Genomic DNA, 25,033 nt, shown 5'->3' with positions numbered 1-25,033 from the left:
TGAATAAATAAATGAGGCAGTAAGAAACCCAGTGATGGGGTAGTTTGGTCATAGTCTTAGATTATAAACTCCTTGAAAGCAGGGACTATGTCTCATTTTCCTATGTACATTGCTTTGTACATAGTAGGAGCTTAATAAATGTTTGGTGAATCAATCTACATATGTATGGGGTGTGTGTATGAGGGGAGGGCATTGATAATATTCAAGAATCATTATTTACAAGGAATCATTATTAATCAGAATGAGAATTCACATTTAGTATTTTCAATTTTGCAGTTAACTTCCTTTATCTTTCCTGGATGGCACATTTTGGGCTAGGACAGTAAGGATAACTGTACTTGAGTTCCTCACACACACTCAAGTTGCTGATTCTGCAGCTTTGCCCATATCTTTCTCCTTCCTGGAATGCCTCTCTCCCTCTTCTGTTACCACATGAGCAAAACTGGGTTCTAGCCTCCCTTCTTGCATCACCCATCCTTGATGACCCTAGCCTAAAGGGCTTTCTGGTCCCAAATTTTATGTTTAATGGTAATCATATAGTATCAAATTTTTAGGAAGTATCAGGATTTCCAGGGTCTTCAAGTAGACTTTATCAGATTCCAGAACATGTAGCATGACTCTGAAGTATACTACTATATGTTTGATATATAAATAATTGCTGTTTATGATATAGATTTAAATATTGTCTGTTTAGAAAACCGTCATTACTTTGAAAACTAGTGATTTGCTTATTTAATTAGTGAATTAGGTTGATGTGAATAAAATACTAAGATAGCCCATTTGGCAGATTTGTAGAGATTGTTCCATCAAACTTTTTTTTGTATCACATTTTATAAAGTAGATCTGTTATGGCAGAGATGAACAGACAGTCCAAACACAGAATTTTAATTCTTAACTGACTTGTTTGTATTGGTAAAATTGGCCATGGCAAGTATGTAATAACCCATTAATTATGCTGACATTTGTTTTCTCCTACCATTTGAGAAGACATTGTAAGGTATGAGCTAGGACCCAAATAAAAGCAACAATTAATTCTTTTTAGATGTCTTTGTGGTAACACTTGATTTGCCTTCTATAACCTATTTATTTCAAGTATATATCTAGGATTTCATTTGGAGGTGATTGAGAAGTCTGGTGAGGCTGTTCACTGAGATGGCATTGAACGTGTGGTTTAAAACTCATATAGGAAACTTTGTAAATAAAATATAAAAGCTGAGAAGAAAATCAGCATGTTTATATTTTCTCTTTGAATGGAAATTTCAGTCTGTTCCAAATCTTTTCTGAATAGAATAGCTAAGTGTTCTGAATAGTCAAAATAAGCTTTAATTATTTGCTCTGGAATCCTCTGTTATTTATTTCAACTTCAAAGATAGGGAATAAAGCAAATTCAGACTTGGCTGTGTTATGAATTCTGATGACCTTTAGGATGAAAAAAGAAGTTTAACAAAGCAGTAATTACTTGGACCTGCTGCTCAGATCTGTTACCTTAGATAAATGATGTCCCAGAATACCTTTCTGAGGGCAGCAGGCATTTATTAAGTGCTTATTATCCCAGGCACAGTGCTAAGCACTGGGACTCACTCCATAGAAAAAACCAAAACCAAAACCACAGTCCCTGCCTTCAAGGAGCTTGCATCCTAATAAGGGAGACAATATATTAACCATGTGCATACAAGATATATAGAGTTGGTGGGATAACATCTCAAAAGTAAGATTCTAGCAGCAAAGGAAACCCAGAAAGACGTCTTGTAGAAGGTGAGATTTGAACTGAGCCTTGGAGAAATCCAGGGCAGTTGTGTGTGAGGAACAGCAAATATGCCACTGTAGACAGATCATTGGGTTCCTACAGGGAAATAGAGTATAGAAAACTAGAAAGGTAAGAAGGCACCAAGTTTATAAAAGTCCTTAAATACCAAGCAGAGAGCTTATAAATAATCCTCAAGGTCATAGGAAGCCACTGGAGTTTTTCAGGGGGCACAGAGGGTATGAGTGACATTGCTGACCTGCACTTTAGGAAGATCACTGTGACAGGTCCGTGGAGGATGGAATGGAGTAGGGAGAGACTTGAGATAGGAAGACCAATTAAAAGCCTACTGTAGTAGTCCCAGGGAAGGTGATAAGGGCATGTGCTAAGGTGGTGACTATATGAGTGCAGAGAAGGGGCCTATATATAAGAGATATGAAGGAGATCGTGGAACCCTAGATAGTACTAGAAGAATCAGGAAGAGGGGAGGATTTGAGGAGAAAGTTAGTGAGTTCTCTTTTGAATGGTCTTTGTTTAATCATTTGATTATAGAGACTGATAAAGGCTTGCCTAGGAAGTTCAGTGGATAAAAAGCAGAGCCAGACATATGGACAGGCTTCATTTACCTAATCAGTATTGACTGCTCTTCTTACAACCCATGAACTGCACATTTCAAAAATTCACCTAAAACCAAGGGAGAAAGTTGCAGTGAAGTAGAAGAATTATTGAGATTTGTAATGTCACTTGTTACAAAGGAAAACATGGCCTGCAGCCTTGCTGAAATCACTTAGTAGGTCAAAAAATCTTTTAATCCATTGTATTTCATCTGTCTAGTGTCTTTTCAGTTTAGTTTTCTTGTAATTTTAAAGAGTTTGGGGATTGGGGCAAGGACAAGGAGTGATAGAAGGGAGGGACATTATGAGTGTCCCTTCTACAAGGAGATATTTGTGCTCTAGAAATCTTGAAGAATGTCGAGAGCTAACTTAATGTTGCTAGTAGGTGGGAAGAGTGGGCATTCCTTCATCTTTCAATAACTATTTAAAAGCCTTTGTATTCTCAGAGCACTGCTAACTTCGGAGGGACTGACAAACATTATTTGTATTTGATTTGTATGGTTAACACATCTTCCCCTTAGCTAGGAAGCCTGTGAAAAGGAAGTCTTATTTTATTTGATGTACTTACTATGACTTTTTTCCCAGCTCAGAAAGCAAAAATACTTCTTATTTCTGACATCCCTCCCTTAGCGTCTTTTACCTGTTCTTGCCACTGACTATCTCAGATCTATCACTTAACTAGTTGTGCAAATATGAGGAAGTTACTTCACCTTGTTGGAGCCCAGTTTCCCCTAAAAAGATGATCTTTCTAAAGGTACCTTCCTTCAAGTCCTAGCTAACATCCCATGTTCTATAAGAAACCTTTCTTAGTACTTCTTAATGATGGTGCCTTCTCTCTGTTATCTCGAATTTATCTTTTGTATATTTTGTTTGTTTTTAGTTGTTTGTATGATATCTCACCCATTAGATTGTGCTCTGCTTGAGAGCAGGAACCATCTTTTGCCTTTCTTTGTACCCCTAGCACTTGGTGTTTGGAATATGGTAGGCCCTTAATAAATGCTTGTTGATTGACTGACTGATAATTAAAAATATGGTCTCTGCTCATTTGGAGTTGATAGTCTTACATTTGGGATCAGACACAGGTGCAAATCTGTAGTATTATATATGGCAAGTCAGTAAACATTAAGCACCTACTATGTGTGAGGTGCTATGCTAAGCAGTGGTGATACAAAGACAGGCAAAAATGCAGATGCTGCTTTTAAGGAGCCCATAATCTAAATGTGGAAAACAGCATAACTGGAGATAATGAACAGAGGGAAGGCACTAGCATTAAGGGAGATCAGGAAAGGCAAGGTTTAGTTGTGCCTTGAAGGAAGCCAGGAAAGCCAGAAGGTGGAGATGAATTGGTATTGCAGGCATGATCAGCAGCAGCCAGAGCCCAGTGCTCAGAGCCAAGAGAGGGGGTGCCATGTTCTAGGAACAGTCAGGAGGCCAGTGTCATTGGATCATAGAGTAGGTATATAACAAAAAGATATGTAATATCTATGGTGGAGAATAGTACAGAAAAAGAAAAGAATAGGACAAAATGCTATCACAAGACTGAGGAAGGAAAGATTGTTTCTAACTTGGGGAATCGGAATCAGAAAATCTCTGCATTAGAGGAGATCTCAGAGGCTATCTAAGGTAACCTGTATCTGAACAGGAATTCCTTCTGCAGCATTGATAAGTGGTCATCCAATCTCTTTTTGAAGACTTGTAGTGAAGGAGGCAGAGCCAAGATGGTGGAGTACCAGGAAGCAGCACAGTGAACTCCCTCTCTCCCTCCAAAACTCCTCCAAACAGATCTGGCAGATTGAATCCTGATGGGGAAATTGAGGAAAAGCCACAGCGAGTCATTTTTCCAGCCCAAGTTGGCATAGAAAGAGAAAAGAGAGGTCTTTAGACACTTGTGAGAAGTCGAGTAGGGCCCAAGAAAAGTCTGCATAGGGGCGGCTAGGTGGCACAGTGAATAGAGCACTGGCCCTGGAGTCAGGAGCACCTGAGTTCAAATCCAACCTCAGACACTTAACACTTACTAGCCATGTGACCTTGGGCAAGTCACTTAACTCCAACTGCCCTGCCTTCCCCCTCCAAAAAAGGAAAAAAAAAAGAAAAGGCTGTATACCAGGGCAAAAGGAGGTCTCTGACCCACACTGGTGCGCTTTGATAGGAATAGGTGCCAACTGGAAGCTTTGTCATTCACTACCATGTTGCAGGTCACCAATCTAGGGCAGACTATGCCCAGGGATTATGTTCCAGGTTAAGTAGTGTCTGTAGTCTCTAGACAATGAGGAGAAAGTTCAGAAGATAGTAGAAGTATGGTTCTGATCCCAGGAGGAGAGCAGGATCGCAGTTCCAACATCTAGCCCAATCTGAAGCTTTCAGAGGAATAACCAAGGCAAGAATCCTAAACCAGGGAAGCTCACAGTTAAGTCATTCTGAACCAGTAAGCACAGTTTTCTGACTGGCAAACTGGGGCTGAATCCAGCAATGTCTACTGTTGCCCAGACCCAAACTCAGATCAGAAACTTATAGAGTTCAGATTAAGAGAGTAGGACAGCAAAATTTTGCCCTGGATCAGAACACTTGGGGAACACTGAAAGTTTGAAAGGTCAGTCTGAGCGGACTGTCCATGAGATCTAGAATAATATAATATTCAATACACTGAGAAAGTAGCAACAAGAGCAGCCCAGATGTTCTTTCCAGAAGTGTCCAGAAGTCAAGAAGTAGACTGGGAAAATGAGCAAACTAAAAAAAGAATGCTACTATAAAAAACTTTTAGGTGAGAGGGGTGCTTAAAGCACCAACCCGGAAGAGAATGACTCCAAAACATCTACAAACAAAGCCTCAAAGAAGACTAAAAAAGTAGAAGAAAATGTAAAGAAAAGCATAGCAAAAACAAGGCACCTGGAAGACAGATCAAAGAGAAATGATTTAAGAATTATTGAACTACCTGAACATCAAGACAAAAAAAAAAAGAACCTAGACATTATATTTCCATAAATCTTAAAACTGCCTAGATCTCTTAGAGCCAAAGTGGAAATGCAAAGTATCTCTCAGTTACCTCTTACAAGGTACCCCAAAATGAAAACTCCCAGGAACATCATAGCCAAAATCTAGAGATTCCAGGTCAAAGAAATGTAACCAGTAAGAAAGAATTTAAGTATTGAGGAGCCATAATCTGGATCACACACAGTTTAGCAGCCACCACTATTAAGGAGAAGAAAGCTTGGAATACAATGTTCCAGAAGGCAAAAGATATGGATTTACAGCCAAAAATAATTTACCCAGCAAAACTGAATATAATCCTGCAGAGGAAAATATAGATCTTTAATGAAATAGAGGAATTCCAAGCATTTGAAATGCAAACAGAGTAGTGAAGAGAAACATAAAAAGATAAATATTAACAAATAGTGATAAAGGACTAAATTCTAACATGGGGGCAATGATACATCTGTCATTTCTGAACCTTGTCATCAACAGAGGTCATAGAGAGAGTCTAATTAGACAAGACCTGGGAGTGGTTCTGTTATGTCTTGATGATCTTAAGAGAAAAATGGAAAGAGAGGGGAAGAAGAAAGGAATGTTAGGGGAAATTATCTCATATGATCAGAGTATGTAAATACATATATATTACATATAACATATAACAATACATAAAAGGAGGTGGGGTTGGGGAAGGGATTAATCTTGAGCAAAACAAACTCTAAAGAAATACAAAAATATTTATAGCTTTTTTTGAGGTGGAAAAGAATGAGAATAAAAGGGGGTGCCCATTATCTGGGGAATGGGTGAGCAAGTTATGGTATATAAATGTGATAACAATACTAGTTTGCTGTAAGAAATGATGAAGGTTCAGATGGTTTCAGAGAAACCTGATAAGACTGATATGAACTAATACAGAGTAAAGAGAACAGGACTAGGAGAACAATTTATACAAAAACCACAGTATGATAAAGATAAAAAAATTTGAAAGAATAAGGAACTCTGATCATGATAATAACTAACTACATACTACCCACCTGCTCTTAAAGAGGCAATGGACTAGAGCACAGAATGACATTTTTTTTGGACATGGTCAAGGTAGAAATTTCTTTTGATTGTTGATGCATGTTTGTAGATGTTTTATTTTTCTTCTCAATTAGGGCAAGGGTGTTGAGGGCAGAACAGATTTTTGTTGATTGAAAAATAAATTATAATTTAAAAGTGATTTCTAGTGAGGGGAAACCTACTATCTCCTAAGGTACTTTTGTATAGCTCTGTTAGAAATATTTTCCTGACATCAGACCTCAATATGCAATTTATGCCTTGTTATGTGATTGCCCTTGGTGGTCTTATGACCATTTTCCTTAAAGAGAGACTGTAGTGTATGGAACCTATGCACATAAACCATTGTTATATGATTCAGTTTCCCATCCTTCCAAAAGTCTTTTTTCCCACTATAATCTTCCTAAAATAAAACAGCAAACATTCTTTTCAAAAGCTTCTAATGCACCCTCCCAACTTGCAATGAAATTGAAACTTCTTAGCCTGTCATTCAAGGCTATGTATAACACATGTTCCTCAAATCTTATTACTAAATTAATCCTTTGTTCAAACCAAATTGGACTATATTATATCTATAGCAGCATTTCTGGATTCTCTGTCATTAAAGCTCGTACTATTTTCCAACCTAGAATTCCTTCTTCTCCATTTTAGAATATCCTTCTTTCCAAATCCAGCTCACATGTCCTTTTAACATTTATGGCCTATATTATCCAGATCTTTTTTGCATTTATAGGCCATGTTATTATAATTTATATTAAATCATCATCAGTATTTGCATATAACAAGTCAACAACAAGCATTTGTGTGCCAGGCAATGTTCTAAGTTCTAGGAATTACAAATACAAGTAAAATGCAAGACAGATCTTCTGCTCAAGGTAGGAAAGACAACCATAAAAAGTCACTGAAAGGAGGAGGCAGGAAGAAAGTGCCCACATGCACAGTGGCAAAACTTGGAAATTCAGGAGTAGAGGGAGCCATGAAAGGAGTGAAGGATGGCTGGTCTCAGCACATCCCCAAAATGGAGATTCTGGGAGGAATTTTCCAATGGAAAGAGGGAACCATGGAGTGATGTACTGTTGATGTCTTGATCATTGGTAGAAGACGAAGGAAGCATGACAATAAGGACATAGTGAAGAATAAAATGGTAGATTTATAATAAAAATTGAGGTATCTACAGGTAAAGACTAATCTAAGATCATAACCTTAGAATGTTAATATCCTAATTTAAAACCAAGGGGTTTGGGTTTTTTTTTTAATCTACTTGTTTTACTCTCCCAATTACTTTAATGTGAGGAAAGAACCTTAAAAATACATGTATGCTAAAAAACATAAAATAAGAAAGGTATCCTGGAAAAGGTAGTATTTGAGCTAGTCTTGAATAATAGCATTTTAAAAAGCAGAAATAATGGGGAGGGTGTAGAGAATGATATGAACAAGTGACAGCAGATGGTCTCATTTAGCTGGAGTGTGATCTTCATGGACAGAAGTACTAGGGCATAAGACTGAAAAAGCAGGGACGCATCAAGATGTGGAAGGCCTTGAATAGCAGGGCCAGGAACTTGGACATTATTTGATAGGCAATAGCCAGTGAAGGATTTTGAATAGAAAAGTGAGTGGCGTGATTAGATCTCTGTTTTAAGGATATTAATCTGGTGCTATATAAGGGATGGATTTGAAGGAGAAGGAATAGAATCTTATTTTAGTAGTCTAGTTACATAATTAGGAACAGTGGGGTAAATTCAAGAGATTCTGGGTCCACTGAATCAATCAGATAACTGAGTTATTAGGCATACGATATGAGAGAGAGAAGATTTAAGTTCTAGAAATAAGGAAGTGATATATCTATCTGTATCTATTACACTAGACATCATCTACAGTGTTGTGTCCAGTTCTGGGTACTGCTATTTAGGAAAGACATTGATTTGCTAGTGGGTGACCAGAATGGTTCATGCCAAATAAGAATCATTTGAAGGAACTGGGAATGAATATTTAGCTTGCCTGGAGAAGAGAATATTCAGGCAGGCTCTACACCAGGGGTGGGGAATCTGCCACCTCAAGGTCACATGTGGCCCTCTAGGTCCTCAAATACAGTCATTTGACTGAATCCAAGCTTCATAGAACAAATCCCCTTAATAAAAGGATTTGTTATGTAAACTTGGACTCAATCAAAAGGCCCAAGCCAGGGACTCAGAACAAATGTGACCTTAAGGCCGAAGGTTCCGCACCCCTGCTCTACACAATACCTGTATTCAAGTTTTGGAAGAGCTGTCCTGTGGAAGAAGGATTGGATTTATTCTGCTTGACCCAAGAGGGCAAAACTAGGAGCAATGGGTAGAATTTTCAAAGAGATAAATTGAGATTTGATATAAGGAAAAACTTCCTCTCAGAACTATCCAAAAGTAGAAAGGGCCATTTCCATGGCTTCCCCACTGTTGGTCTTTAGACAGAGGCTGAGATATCCCTTTGGAGATATTGTAGAGGTGATTGCTTAGGTATTGGTGACTCTTTGGTTTCTGAAATCTCTTTTAACTTGAGTATTCAATGTGATTTTTCTAACTCCAAAAGTAGAACATTCAGGTAAATGAATGATGAACTGTTTTATAGCCTTAAATTATTTTGACCCTTTCTCTCTTGCATCTAAAGCTTATTTTTTCAATTTTTCAATTTTCCAATATAATTTGTCACAACAGACACTTTCCAAACATTACTTTCAAAGTAAATTTCTCCAAAACAGTTAATCAATACTTAACAGAAGAGACAGATCCTTTAAATGTAACAATAGGGCATTGACATTTACTGTTGTCTTTGACCAGTTTTGTTGCTCCTCATTGTTGACTTTTGTACATTGTAGTCATTGTAGGTATGGTTCTTTTGACTTTGCCTTCTTCACTGCATCATTTCATGTGCCTTCTCATGTTTTTCTAAGTTCTTCACATTTATCATGACTTGAACCTTTCTTCAGGCCTTCTTTAATGTGATAAAGTTTTTCCTTATTGCAATGAAATCTGGTTCCATGTAATTCATACCCACTGGTCTTATTTCTTTCTCCCATAAAACAGTCCTTAAAATTTGTGAAGGCTTGTTGACCTCCAAGTAGCCATTTCTGATTTTGGCATTGATAACAAGCTACCTTACTCTAGACATTAATCATAGTTTTAAAATCATTATATAACATAGAGGAAATAGATTTCCAGAAGACTCTCAAGTCAAGAGGTTAGTATAAATTTATGGAAGAATAACTTGGAAGGTAAGTCTTACTGTGAAAGTTTATGCTTGGCACAGAATTCCTCTGAAGTTAAGAAATGAAGTTAGAGGACAATTTTGTGAAATAAGAACTACCCACTATGTCTAGTTGTGTACAAAGTCCTTAAGTACAACAAGAATGATAATGAGAGTTTTTATTTACAAAGTTGCATGACTGTGAAGTACTTTACCTCCATGCATTTGATTCCTACAAAAATCCTGTGAGGTAGACGACACAAGTAAAAAGAAGAAATAGACTCAGAAAGGGTTAGCCATTTGCTCAGGGTCTCTAAGCTTGGTCAAAATTTCAAAGTGGTAGATCCAGTGGAATTGAAAAAGAATTAGCAGTATTCAGAAGGATTCTTTGCTACCCTCATCCCACCCCTCCTATTAAAAAAAAAAAGAAAAAAAAGCGAGATAAATCTTTCCAAAGCTGCATCAGAATGTTAACTCTGACCCATAAAGAAAGGATAAAATTTTATGAGAACTTTGTAAGAGCATTAACGTGACTGTGGAAACTGTATTGGAAATGTATTTTGATGTCGGTGACAGTTATTTTAATTGGCTTGCCTCTTGGGTCTAACAAATCATAATTCCTCATTGCTTTGTTATTTTCAAGTTGTACTAATGCAAAGTTGTCATCCTGGAAAATTTCTCAGAGCATGTTTACAGGGCTAGGCAATGAGATCATAGAATCTTAGGGTTGGAAGTGACCTTAGTGGTCATCCAGTCCAATCTCTCACCTAATATAGGAGTTGTGGTCATCCAGCCTCTGCTTGATCTCTTTCGGTGATGGAGAACTCATTACTTCTTGAGGCAGTGCATTGAGTTTTTGAGAAAGTGTTTCCTTATTAAGTTGGAATCCACTTCACTATAAATCTCACCCACTAGGTCTAGTTCTGCTTATGGAGCTTCATTGTTTTCCGCAAGACAGTCCTTATAATGTAAGAAGACAGCTATCATATGCCACTAGATTCTTTTATTCTCTCAAGCCAAAAAAAAATTCCACTCTCATAATAGATACAGATCTGTCATTTGGTGTGGAGAAGTGAGAGCTGAGGGGCAATGTAATAATTTTTTCAAACGTTTGAAAGACTTATGTAGACTAAAATAAGCAGACATTGTCTCTGTTGGAGATTGAAGCATGACAAATTTAGGCTAGACAATGGGTAAAAATGTCTGATTCCGTGGTTAAGTGGGTTTATGAATTAACTTAGAAAGGTTATATATTATCCTTTTCTAGAGGTCTTTACAAATAGATTTGGTTTTATTGGTTTGGAGTGCTTTATTGTGGTCCTGCCTGAAAGCAGAGTGATGACCTAGATCAGAGGTATCAGACACAGCCTGCAGGCCCTCCCAAGTGTTGTCGAACTAGATTAAAATGTAATTGGGAAACACTTAACAAAATAAATTAAAATGCAGGAAGGCACAGAAAACAATATATTTTTAAACTTAAGTCAACATGCTGCCCATAGGGATCCTCATGTAGCGATTAGTAACACCTAGTTTCTGTTCGAGTTTGATACCACTGGACTAGATGACCTCTCAGTGATCTCTTCTTATAATTTTGTGACTTCAGGTTTTGCATCTCAGAAAGAAAAATTTTCAGATATGTTGATTACCTTCTGTAAGAGACACAGAACCATAGGGCGGGAAGAGACCTTAGTATCTACCTCTGCTTGGATGGATGAGGAGTTATAGGGGAAACAGATATTCGCTACATCCTAGAGCATTTCATTCTGCTTTTCAAAAGCCTTGGTTCTTTGGATGTTCTTTCTAACATCAAGTCTAAATTTTCCTCTTTGAAACTCCCACCCTTCCTCCTCATCCTGCTCTCTGAGGCCTGGGAGAACAAATATAATCTTTCTTCCATATGGCAGCTCTTTTGAAGACAGCTATCATATCCTACTAAGTCTTTCTTCTCCACCTTAAACATTCCCACTTCTACAAAGATACTCATATGATATGAACTCAAGACCCTTCACTATTCTAGTTGCTTTTATCTGTATACCTTATAGTTTATTCATGTCCTTCCTAAATGAGGTGTCGAACCTTGAACATAATACTCAAGATGTGTTTTAGCCATAAACACTGCACAGTGAGACTTTCACCTTCTTATCCTAGAAACTGTACCTTAATGTAGTCTGAGATCACAGTGACTCTATTAGTTGCTTTCTAACACTATTAACTAATACTGAACTTGAAATCCAACAGTCTCCCCTAGTTTTTTGCTCAGATGATCTGTTAGCCACATCTCCCCCTCTTGTGCTTATGAAGTTTATTTTTCTAACTCAGCTATAAGAGTTATATTTATCTCTATCAAATATAATTTATTTAGCTAGTTTAAAACAATTATGCTAAACATTAAACTTTCATTGCTATATACCCTGTGGATACCCAGTCTTTCTTAGTATAGGTATATTTTTTCATCATTTGACCACTATCCAACTTTCCTCACTGTTTACACCCATACTCTGATAACCAGTGCTATAATCGATCACCCTTCAGCCTTTTCACCACTTATACCTTTCTAAACCCCTTACAAAAGCCAGCCTCTATACATCTCCTCTGGGATCTTGTCCTTTTGACCACTTCCCTGCTCTTCTCTCAATCTATATAATCTTCAATATCTCCTTACCCATGGGCTCCTTTCCTGCTACATATAAACACAATCAGTGTGTCTTATCCTTACAGAACTTGACTTTGTCATCCCCTCAAGACATCATCATACATTTCTCCTCCCCCTTTGCAGTCAAAGTTCTAGAAAAAGTCGTCTCCATGCATCACCTCTACTGTTTCATCTCTCCTTGACTTCTTCCCTTTATAATATGGCTCCTGACTCCACAATTTGAGCGGTACTGCTCTTCTTTTGGTTTCAAGTTGGTGTAACTAATCCTTTTCATTAAAAACAGTATCAATCAAAAATCATTTCTACTAGAAACTAGAAAGGACTACTAGAACTAGAGAGGATTTTAGAAGTCATTTAATCGAAACCTCCCTTTTACAGATTAAACAAACAAACAATTTAGGGCCAAGTTATACAAGTAGGAAATTGAAAACCTTTCTCCAAATTTAGCAAATCCAAATTTAGCTAAATCAAATGGCTTTTTCTCAGTCCTCATCCTTATTGATTTATCTGGTTTTTGACACTAGTGACAGCCCTTCTTCTCAGATCCTCTGTCATCCCTCAGTTTTCATGATGTCTAGCAGTTTCCCAGCTTTCTCACCACCCCTTTTCAAATCCTCCTGAGTCATCATCAGTGGCCCTTCACTTAGACTTTGATGGTTCCCAGAGCTCTGCCCTAGGCCCTTTTCACTTCTGCCTCTGTCCTCTTTCTTTTCATGATCTCATCACCTCCCATCGATTCAATTATCATCTCTCTTTGGATGATGCCTATATCTATTTATTCAACTGTAACCTCTCTCTTGTGTCTTCAACTGCTTATTGAATGGCTTGAACTGAGTGTCTAAAAGACATTTTAAACTCAAAGTGTCCAAAACTGAACTCATTATCTTTTCCCCAAACCCTCCTCTCTTCCTAACTTCCCCATTTTCATCCTTGACTCATTGCTCTCTCCAATCTGTTACCAAGGCCTATTCATTCTACCTTCACTACAACTCTCTTATACACTCTCTTCTTTTCTCTGACACTGCCTGCCACCATCCTGGTCTGGTCACCTCATGCATGAATCACTGCAGTTAACCTACTGTGAATCTCCCCACCTCATCTCTTCCCTCTCTAGTCTGTCCTCTGCTCAGCTATGAAAGGGATCTTCTTGAAGTGCAGATCTGACCATCACACTTCCCTTTCCCCACTCCACTCCTGTTGTGGCTCCCTAAGGATCAAATATAAAATCCCGTTTCGCTTTTAGAGCTCTTTATAACATGACTCCTTCCTATCCTTACAATTTTCTTATACCTTCCTTCCGCCACATATTCCTCAATCCAGTAACGTTGACCTTCTGGTTGTTCCATTTCTCAACTCTGGGCACATTTATTGACTGCCCTCCATGCTTGGAACTCTCTCTGTCCTCATCAGTACCTCCTAACTTCTCCGGTTTACTTCAGGTCCTTGCTAAAATCCTGCAATAAGCCTTTCCTTATCTTCCTTAATATTGGTGCTTTTCCTCTGAGAATACCCCAAATTTACCTTGTGTATATATGTGTGTATTATACATACATACGTACATATATACATACACACCTGTACATATGTGCGTGCAATTTTATGTATGTATATGTATAAAATATTGTGAGCTCCTTGACAAAGATAGGCATTGTTTTTTGTTTTCTTTGTATCCCCAGCACTTAGCACAGTGCCTGGTGCATCGTAAGTACTTAAATGCTTGTTGCCTAGGCTTGGAGTGTCATTCCCTGCCGAAGAAGTTTTTGTTGTTCCTCATGGCCTCTAGGATAAAAGATAAATTACACTGTTGGGCATTGAAGCTCTTTACAATCTGGCTCCAACCTTTATTTCCAGATTGATTTCACATTTCTTCCCCTTAAGTACTCTACACTCCAAACAAACTGACCTACTTGCTGTGCCATATACATAATACTCCATTTTTCACCTCCTTGCTTTTACACAGGCTGCATACACTTCACGCCTGACAGCACTCCCTCCTTCTCTGCTTCTTAGAACCCCTGGCTCAGCTTCCTTCAGGATTCATCACATGATGCCTCCTGCATCAGGCCTTTCCTGATTTTCTTCAGTTGCTGGTCCTTTCTTACTCCATACGTATATTTTATATTTACTCATATAAATATATATTCTCCCTTCCAATAGAATGTAAGCTTGTTGTGGGCAGGAACTGTTCTGCAATGCTTTGTACATACAAGGTACTAAATAAACATTTATTGAGTTGAAGAATACTTGCCCAGATACTTAAATAACAGGTATTTGGAGTTCCTTAGATTCTCCTACTTCTTTTCCAGTCAGACCAAGAAAAGGAAAGGTGACTTTCTTTTTCATTTTTTAAAATTCAGGTGTTGGAGACTTTTTTCAGTCTTTTGCCACTGGCAAGATAAACAACAAGTTTGACCACCTCATTCTAGGTCATCCTAAACAAACACAAAACTTGAACAAAGCCCAATGTCTCTTTTGCAATAAATCCTTAAATTCTTTGCAAAATAGTTTGTTGGAATAACAGGGTTATGATAATCCTTCTTAATACAGTTTCAGACATAGTTTCTTTTTGTTGAGATTTTTTATTTCATTAAATATTTCCCAATTACATGTAAAAATTTTTAACAGTCATTTTAAAAATTTTGAGTTCCAAATTTTTCTGTCCTTCCTGTCCTTCCCCCCTCCTCAAGAAGACAAGAAGTTTGATATCAGTTGCACATGTGAGTCCTGTAAAATATGTTTCCATATTAGCCATGTTGCAAAAGAAAACAGGCAGAAAAATAAAGTTTTAAAAAAGCTTGCTTCACTTGGCATTCATAGTTCCCTCTCTGGGGGTGGATAATATTTTTCATTATAGGTCCTTTGGAATTATCTTGGTTCATTGTCAGACATAGTTTCACAAAAAACTATTGAATGACTTTTGTGTACCTTGTTGGAGGAAGAAAACAGAAAACATGAGCAGAAAGCAGCTTACTTATATGAACTTGGACAAGTCACTTAACCTCATTGGGCCTTAGTTTCTTCTTTTGTAAAATTAGGAGTTTGGACTAGATGACCTTGGAGGTTCCTTCCAGCTCTATTAACCTATGATGCTATGAATGTGTAGAGTAGAAAGGATACTCCTCCAGGAAGCAAGAGGCCCAGGGACTGGTCAGCTGCAATGCTTTGTCATAGGGAAAGCACTGAGATTAGAGTCGAAAGATCTGGTTCCAGTAGTGTGGGCTCTGACGCACTGTCTGTGGAGTATGGGCAAGTCGCTAAACTTTTCTGAGCCTCAGTTTCCTCATCTGAAAAAAAAAGATAGTAATAATACTTGTATTGTCTACCCCCAAAAGGTCGTAGCACTCCAGTAGGTATATGATCTCCTCCTTCCCTTGGTTCAGATTGTAACCCATCTGTATAATTTTTATTTGTTTCCCGCCCCCCCTCATGAATTCTCTGCAGGGGGTCCACCTGATGTAAGAGGTCGTCTTCTAGATCTTTTAACATTCCATGGGTACCAGTGACGTCCAGTCCATTTGCTTACCCTTGCAATGCTGCGTGATCCTTCTTTTGCATCATTTCTTGTGTATAGTAGACTGCTAGTGTTGTGGTGTACCTGCTTCTTCTACCCAGGATATATTTTTCTGTCATCCTTTAGCTCACCAGCAGTTGTGCTTTTTCAGAAGTTATAGTGCTTCATGATGTGCAGCAATATAGCATCACCAGAGTGTTTTAAAAAATAATGGGTCTGGTGTCAGAGAAGACGCTAATTGAGAGTGCTGTGCAGTTTCCCAAATGGAGTCCATCTAAACTTTCTTCCTCCTATTCAATTCTGGGTGCATTTTATTATTTGTCTGGTGCCTATTCAAGATAAATAAGTTGGTAGACTCTCTGCACAATAGGCATTCTCACTTCATTCAATTTGTTCCTCTGTGGATTTGGGGGGTTATCCCTTGACTGATTGTGGATTGCATTAAGAAGATCATGCAGTGTTCTGGGGGCAACCAGGACAATGCTAGTGACAAAAAGGCCTCTAGAGGACTTTCCCACTGATAAGGAATCCAGCTTCCTTCTGGCTTCTACATAGGAGGTGATCAAAATGACACTGATATCACTGATAAGCATCCACTTAGGTTTTATGTTTGCTTGATATTGCTGATCAAAGTATTGTTGAACTAAGTTATTTTTGTGGTTACTTGCATCAAGGAATCGTGTAATCACCATATCCATGGAGTATCCTATGGAGAGGGAAAGCTTTCTTTTTAAAAATTTATTTATTTATTTTTAGTTTTTAGCATTTACTTCCGTTAGATTTTGAGTTTCAAATTTTCTCCCCTCCCCCCTCCCCAAGACAGCATGCAATCTTATAATAGGTTCTACATATACATTCATATTAAGCATATTTTCACATTAGTCATATTATGAAAGAAGAAGCAGAACAAAAGGGAAAAAACCATGAGAAAGAAAAAACAAAAACAAAAAAACAGGGAGCAAATAGTATGCTTCAATTTGCATTCAGACTCCATAATTCTTTCCATCATTTCCATCATTATAGAAAGATGTGGATAGCATTTTGAGGGAAAATTTTCTTAAGGCTAAGTTTTGCTCCATCAAGTCAAACACCATTTTAATCATCAACAATCAATATACACTACCAGATTTTATATTTTCTACATATAATCATGTGATTGAAGATGTAGTCTTCTGCAGAAAATGGCTAGTGAAAGCCTACCTGTTGTATTTACATATTTTCATCAAGGATAATTTCAACACATGTAGATTACTTTTATACATTTTTCTAAAGATATGAGAAAATAGAAATGTGAGTTGCTAGTGCAGTGAGCTCTCAAAAAGCCCTTTTGTCTATGCCATCTATGATTTCCCCCTAATTGTTCAGTATCCTTCCCTCTTTAAGATATTTTAAAAATCGATCCCTCAATTCTTTTAAAATCATGTTGCCTTTGGCATGGATTTTTGTGTGTGCATTTCACGTGGTCCATCTGCTCTTACCATCTTCATCTTCTTTAGTGCTATTTTGCATTCTTATATCATGAGGGGGTAGAATCCAAATGTACGTTTTCCACTGTCATTGATGATGAAAAATTTTTATTATGGAAATGCTGACTGATCTCCATTTTTCATTCAAACTGGACCTGGACATATAGAACTGTGGGTCATATGCAAAGAGAAGATAATTAAGTCCCTGGGACCTGATGAGGTCAATGAGAGGATGTAGACTGAAGAGGACAAAGGACAAAGCACTGAGGTACACCTAAAGTCAGGGAGCATGATTTGGATGACAAGCTAACAAAGAAGACAGGGAAGTAGCTTTAAAATAGGTGAGTCAAGAACGAGCTGTATCACCGAAACCCATAGAGAGTATATAGGAGGAAAGAGTGATCAACAGAGTCAGAGGCTGCAGAGAGGCCATGAGGAAGGAAGGTAGAGATAATAAAGCAAGACTATGGTTTGGGAGGGGATAAGCATCACTAGGAGAAGGGAGTGAAGGATTTGAGAGTAGAAGATAGCATGGATTTTAATTGTACAACTATAAGGTTTAGATTGGAAAGAGAGGAAAATGAAAAAGCCCTGAGGAATGGAGCAATTGGATGGCCTGATGAGAGTGAAGAAGTATAGGAGGAGGAAGGAGTGATTTCAGGGGGAATCATGGAGTGCTATAAGGTTATAATTAGGGAGGAATATCAAAATTATTGATCAAGAAGGTAAAACACTTTTGGGTAATATGAAATCCAGTGTGACCATTCCGTTAGAACACAGTTTTCCTAATCCACCCAGCTGCTAGTGCCCTCCCTTCAAAAGTACCTTGCATTTAATTCTTTTGTGTGTTTATATATGTGTTTATTAACTTTATATTTATACTGCTAGGTGGCACAGTGCTGGACTGGGAGTCAACTGAGTTCAAATTGAGCATCAGATGGACAGTTACTAGCTATGTGACCCTGAGCACATCACTTAACCTCTCTTTGCCTCTATAAAATGGGGATAATAATAGCACCTACTTCCGAGAGTTGTTAGCATAATATGAGGTAATATTTGTAAGGCACTTTGAGAATGTTTAAGCACTATATAAATGCTATTATAATATATTTTATATATATACTATAAAAAGGTCATTGAATGTTGGGTTTGTTTCATTCTTTGCATTTGTATCCCCCTCACCTAGAACAGTGCCTGGCACATAATAGGTGTGTAATAAATATTTGCTGACTTATGGATCGACCATCTTTGTGTGTGGCTGAAATAGAATGGAGTAGAACTTGAGGCAGTTAAGGAACTGGGAAGTTAGGCTATTTGAGGAAGCATCAACTTGAAAGTTAGTCCTCCATTGTAAGGAGGTAATCATGTTCTAAAGCCTGTGAGTATGTGAAAGTATATGAAAGATTAAGGTCTGTTGGACTTTTGAAGTACCACATGCATGTAGCTTGTGCTTTCTTCCTAATATTCAACTCTTCCCTCCCTACTTCTCTCTCCTCTCCCTCCTCCCAACATGTACACTTTGCTTTAAAAAGTCCCTGAAAGGGGCGGCCAGGTAGCACAGCAAGTAAGAACACCGGCCCCAGTGTCGGGATGACCTGGGGATCGAATCTGGGCTCAGACACTTAGCACCCACCCAGAAATGCCTGGCCATGTAACCTTAAGCAAGTTACTTAACCCCGATTGCTTTAAAAAAAAAAAAAAAAGAGCCCCTGAGAGATGTCAGAATTTAGCAGATGAAAGACCATTCTCAGAGTCAGGAGGAGATAGCTTCAGGTCCTGCCTGTGATACATATACATTGTCTGGGTGATCCCAGGCAAATCATTTCATCTCCATATGTCCCAGGGGATTCTAAGATTTGAAGTTTCAGACAAGTTGCTGATCTGTATCAGTAGAGCAAGTTTCCATTCTGGGAACTGAACACGTTTATGAGCCCACGGGGCCACTCCAAAAGAGGAGGGGGAAAAGCACTGAACTCTCTTGATATTAACTTCTGCCAAGGAAACGACTGATTTGAGTTCTTAAGAAACTACAAAGTGTAGCCCTCTAGTGACACAGATCACTCATGAGATCTCCCTGATTTCTTTCCAAATGCATGGAAACAGAATAATTCCTTTTTATTTAACCTGGTTTTCCACAGTAGTAGAATATTCAGCTCATACTTTTTCTTGAATATTTTATTTCTCCCTTTTTCCTGAATATGTTAAGTTCCATGTAGTTATTAATTTATAGTCAATTGTTACAAAGATCAAAGGCTGAAAAAATGTGTGTTTGTGTCTAAGTCCAACTTAATGTCTCATTAAGACCCAAAAAAAGAACCCCAGGCTTTCAAAGCTTGGGGACCCATTCTTAAATTCATTCACTTAATTTGAACTGACTGGAGTTGGTGGATGAGTTCAGTCTTTGAGACAGCCCCTTATGCACATAAGCTACTTCTATTATTAATATTCTTCCTTTGTTTAAAATTGGTTTTTGTTTTGGATTAAATGGAAACTTGGACATGTTCCCAAGCTGATTTAGAATGTGATGCTTAGACCACTCCTCTGCCCCTTCTAACTCCAACACACAGACAGGGAAGAGCTGATGTATTCCCCTTAGCCAACGAAAGCTGCCTTCTCCCTCCCTCCCTTTGGAAGTGTTTCAGGAAAGAGGCTCTTTTTGCTTTCAGCAGTTTTCCCTGGGGGGAGGGGTGTTGGTTCACTCACAGTGTGAGTCAGCAACATTACAACAGCACAGGATGCTTTTTGCAAAATGGACTCCTGACCTCAACGTCTTGAAGCTTAGAAACTGTCCAAGAAAAGCTTAACTGTATGTCCTTTACTTAGTACCATTCTTAGGCAGATAGGTTGTACAGTGAATAGAGCATAGGGCCCAGAGTCTAGAAGACTCAAATCTGGCCTCAGACATTTACTTGCTGTGTGATCCTGGGCAAGTCATTTAACTCAGTTTTCTCATCTGTAAAATGAGCTGGAGAAGGAGATGGCAAACCACTCCAGTATCTTTGTCAAGAAAGCCCCAAATAAGGTCATGAAGAGTCAGACACGACTGGACAACAGCACAGTTCTCTCCCGTAGGATTGAGAGGAGAGTATGATATGAGTGGAAAAAGCAGTGGATTGGGAATAAAGAGATTTTGCTTTCCAGTCAGTCAGTAAACATTTATTAAGCTGCTACATGCCAGTCACTGTACTCTACAAAGAAAGGTAAAAGACAGTCCCTGCTCTCAAGGAAGTCAAGGTCCACAAACGTGTTCAATTCCCACTGACAAGTGGGAAATAGACAGATCACCTGACCTCCCTGGGTGTCCATTTTTATAAAATAGGGGAGGGAATGGGAGACACTGTGATCTGAGATCTGAAATTGTGATTTGATTTTCCTTAGGGTCTAGTATCTAGTCCAAGGATTCTTAATCTTTTGGGGGTTATGAACCCCTCCTTACAATAATATTTTTATATGTATAAAATAAAATACATAGAATTATGAAAGAAATTAATTATATTAAAATATAGTTATAAAAGTACTATATTTTTGAGTTCATGGAACACAGGTTAAGAGCCTATGATCTAATTATTCAGCTGCATGTTTCACTTTTGTTTGCATGTGACATGTGTATCCCTTCTATAGAGCATAAGACCTAATTCCAAGCATTTGATAAATGAAAAAAGGTAAGCTGTCACTGATCCCAAATGCCTCATTCCTTGATATCTCAGCCATTTTACTCTCCTGCTTGGTTAGTTATACAGCAGAGGGAAACAAGTCAGAGATTCAGAATGGAAGGATGAAAGGAAATTCAAGGGCTAAAAATAGTTGTTGCTATTTTTAAAAGCACTGTCTTAGTTATTTATAAGTATACAAAATGGTTCCCAAACATCTTGGTCACTGTTTGTGAATGGGCAGAAGTCTATGACATTAGTTATTAATACCTTATTGAAGATTTTGAAAAACTTATACAAAAGCGCTGGGGCAAAACTTAGAAAATCCAGGCTTCCGGCTGTTTAATTTGTAGGAAACCTTAGCAAAGCATTCTTCACAAGCATATTTAGAATCCCCAGTTTAAGAGATAAAAGAAACACTGAGATATTTCTTGGCATGCTTCTGAAGAGAATACCTAGAGTGTTACTGAAATGACTGTGAATCGTAGGCAAGGTGCTCATATCCATTCCTATCTCCCTCACACCCAGTGCAGGCATTCTTCCTATCACATTCCCAACAAGTAGTCATCTAGCTTCTGATTCAGCTCCACCAGCGACAGCTACTTTTGAGGCACTCTTTTCCATAATTAGATAGCTCTAGTTGTTGATAAGTCCTTCCTTGAGTTAGGCTGAAATTTATCTTCATGTAATTTCTACTCTTTGATCCTAATTCTGCTTTCCGTATTCAAATCAAGTCAGTAAATGTTTAAGTGCCTGCTATGTTCCAGGCACTGTGTTAATAGCCAGGGACATAAAGAAAGGTGGAAACAGTCCTTGTCCTCATCTTCTGTTGGAGGAGACAACATGCAAACAGCTATGTACAAGCAAGAAATAATTGGATAGGTTAGAGGTATTCTCAGAGGGGAGACACTAGCATTATTAAGGGGGACCTGGAAAGGCTTCTTACTAAAGGTGGGATTTTAGCTGAGAATTGGAGAAAGTTAGGTTGTCCAGGTTTTCTTCTCAAATCTAAACATTCCCAATGCCTTCAGTTATTGACCATTTGATGTCAGGATTCTGAAATCCTGAAACATATAGTTAGCATAGTTAAAAATTCAGAAAATATTTTAAAACTCATTATTTTTCTCCTTAAAACCAGAGCCTCCTTCTAACTTTCCTAATTCTATTAATAGGACCTCCCTTCTGCCAGTTGCACGTGCTTGAGACCTCTGATTCACCTTATACTCTTCCCCCTCTCTCCTCCCTTATGTAAAATCCATTGTCAAGCCTGGAGAATTTTACTTCCAAAATCTTTTGCTTCTACAGTCTTTGCTTTCCGTTCTCACTGTCATCACCCTAGTTCAGGACCTTATTATCCCTTTCCTGGACATTATCTCTATGCAATTTTTACAGTATAGACTCAGAGAATCTTTGCACTGGAAGAAATCTTTGAGATAATTTAGTTCAACCCTAGATTTTTCTGGATATAGAAACTGAGGCCCAGAGAGTCTGTGAGACCTTCTCAAGGTAACATGACTGATCTGTGACAGAGTTATAACCAGAACCCAGTTTTCCTGCCCAGCATTTTTTCCTCTATACTGTAATGTAGCTGCTTTCATAATTGTAAGAAGCCCAGTTTAACTTTCATACACCAATGTGTAATCATTTCACTGAATAAAAAAGACTGAGTCATCCAAAATGTGTCCTTAGGAAGGACACTCAGACTTCTGTGCCAAGGTCTTAGATCCTAAAAAACCTGCCATAATTGGCCTTAAGCAGTCTAGTGTGCCTGTGTATTGCCTAATCATCCCTTCACCCCTATTTAATAAATTATATTGGCTCATTCTTCCCTCTAGAATCAAATATAAAATATAATAAATATAAAGTCAAATTTAAATATATCACCCTCTAAAATCCTTCAGAGCCTGGCCCCTTCCTACCTTTCTGGTCTTCTCACACCTCATTCACCACCATATATTATTCTGTAATCCAGTGACACTGACTTCCTTGCCATATTTTGCACAAGACACTCCATCTCCCAACTCCATGCATTTTCACTGGATGTCCCCTATGCCTCCTAGCTTCCCTGACTTTCTTCAGATCTTAGCTAAAATCACCTTCTTCAAAAAACCCTTCTCCATCTTCCTTAATGATAGTGCCTTCACTCTAAGATTACCTTGATGTTTGTATACAATTGTCTTCATATTTGCTTTCCCATTGGCTCCTTAAGATCAGGGACTGTTTTGGGTTTGGGTTTTTTTTTTTTTGGTCTTTGTTTGTATTCCCAGCATTTAGCACAGTACTTGGCATACAGTAATAATATACCTGTCGACTTGAGTAGGCTTCCTAAGACTTGTTCCTTTAAAATGGCATCCCCTTATGTTTTCTAGGAATCTGAATGTCTGTGTTTGGAATTTGATGAAGTCAAGCTCAATCAAATCCTGAAGAAGCTCACTGAGGTGGAAGACAGTATCAGCACCCTGACAAACCCAGTCTAAACATGGAGGTGATTTCAGGAGAAGTTAGGAAATTCGCGACAGGAGCCACCACTGAGTTCTAACCATTTATCTGTTTTCTGTATGACATTCCACTGCATTAAATTCTCAAAGTAGAATGTTGCCTTTTTGTTTTGCTTAGAGGGAGAGGGGAGGGGAGATGCTCTAGAATAGGGGTTCTTTTTCCCCATGAACCTCTTGAGCAATCTGGTGAAGCCACTGGACCACTTCTCAGTATCTTGTTTTTAAATGCATAAAGTAAAATATGTAGGATTACAAAGGAAACCAATTATATTGAAATACAGTTATCAAAGTATTTAAAGAAATTCATGCACTCCACTGAAATCTCTCCACAGACCCTTTGGAAGTCTGTTGAACATAAGTTAAGAAACTCTGCCCACTCTACTAGTTTGTTTTAATGGATAGGGAAGGCTGTTAAGAAAATTTTAAGACAAATGATGTATCCATGATAAACTGTGCAGAAAAAAGGAAGATTAAAGGGAAAATCTGTTATATGGATTCCACTGAGGGCTTTCATTGAGTACCTTTACCATTGATCTAGCATCTTACATTGGGGTCTTTTCTAGTTCCAAAGTAGCCCCCAAAATGCAGGTCCAGCTATGTAGAAGCATTAAAGGAGTCTGCCACAAGCTTAGGCTATATCCAATACAAAGGACCTGAAGAAAATGCAAGAAAATTTTGAAATTGAGTCAGGCATTTGGGCCAACTCTGGGTTAGCCTTATGTTTTAGCTTAATTTGGGGATCTTAGGCTCCTGTGGATAGCCTCAGCTGGGCCTGATTGGAGTCCTTCACTCACCTTAGGATGAAGGGAGAAAGAGTAGGTTGCTATGGTACAATTTGTTTTCTTCAACAAAAGCTTTCCTTTCCTCTTTGAAGCTAAAAAAGAAAAAGTAGGCTCTAGCCATCAAATTTTGGACCAAAGTTCAGGAAGATAGCCATAAGCAAGGCCTTTTGAGACAATGACCATTGATTAGCTGGTTTTGCCACTTAGTGTTGATAAGATTTGAAACCACAATTCCCTTGGAATGTAATGTGTTAAAGTGTGGTTTTATAGGTCTGCTGATAACAATGTGTATCATTTCTAATGAGCTCATTCTATGGCAGAGAGAAATCTCCCCTTGAAGCTGTTTCTCCCAAATCAGCCTAGAGACACTTTAGAAAGCCACTCTGGCATCTAAGCTCAAAATGTTGACTTCCTCTCTGATTAAAACCATCCAGGCAGTTAACAAAAAATAACCAGAGAGGTTTAAATGGAGCCTACGTGTGGCCCTTCAGAAAGGATCATGAACCCACATCATCAAAAAGTTCAGAATGGTTTGTGGTTTGGCCCATGGAGCCATAAGGTTTGGGCCCCATTCTTGGGATTATGATGTGACCTGGGGAAATTCTGCCAATATCTCCCACTGTAAAATGGAGGTCAAGACAGCCAGATACCCGAAATCTAAGGAAGGATAAATCATAGTAACATACTCGTTATTTATTCACAAGCTCCTGGATAGGTCTTTGGGAACATCCCATGTGGCTATAAAGGAGACCAGATTTGTAGCTGTGCTCAGTGCTCCATGGCAGCAGCAGATACAAGAAAAGATCTGTGCTTTGAAAGGCCTTTTACCTTTCACCTGAAACTCTGGGCAAGTGGTAAAAATACCACAGA

The 25,033-nt window shown here is 38.3% G+C and overlaps 1 protein-coding gene across 3 annotated transcripts in view; it reads left to right on the top strand.

Annotated features, from left to right (window-relative positions):
- The window catches only part of COMMD1 (copper metabolism domain containing 1), a 274,646-nt gene extending 251,170 nt beyond the window's left edge, over positions 1-23,476 (top strand). For all 3 annotated transcript variants that reach the window (XM_069069020.1, XM_069069022.1, XM_069069021.1), the window contains exon 3: positions 23,253-23,476. In XM_069069020.1, the coding sequence (XP_068925121.1) occupies positions 23,253-23,360 (108 nt within the window). In that variant the 3' untranslated portion in view covers positions 23,361-23,476. The remainder of the gene's footprint in view (positions 1-23,252) is intronic.
- Positions 23,477-25,033: the final 1,557 nt, after the last annotated feature.

Source organism: Petaurus breviceps, unplaced genomic scaffold, assembly GCF_028583685.1.
Source record: "Petaurus breviceps papuanus isolate PSGF00001 unplaced genomic scaffold, PetGlider_PUasm1.0 90775, whole genome shotgun sequence".
Taxonomy (NCBI): Eukaryota; Metazoa; Chordata; class Mammalia; order Diprotodontia; family Petauridae; genus Petaurus; species Petaurus breviceps.
The sequence above is the reverse complement of the archived record's forward strand: the minus strand, read 5'-3'. Positions and strand labels throughout refer to the sequence as shown.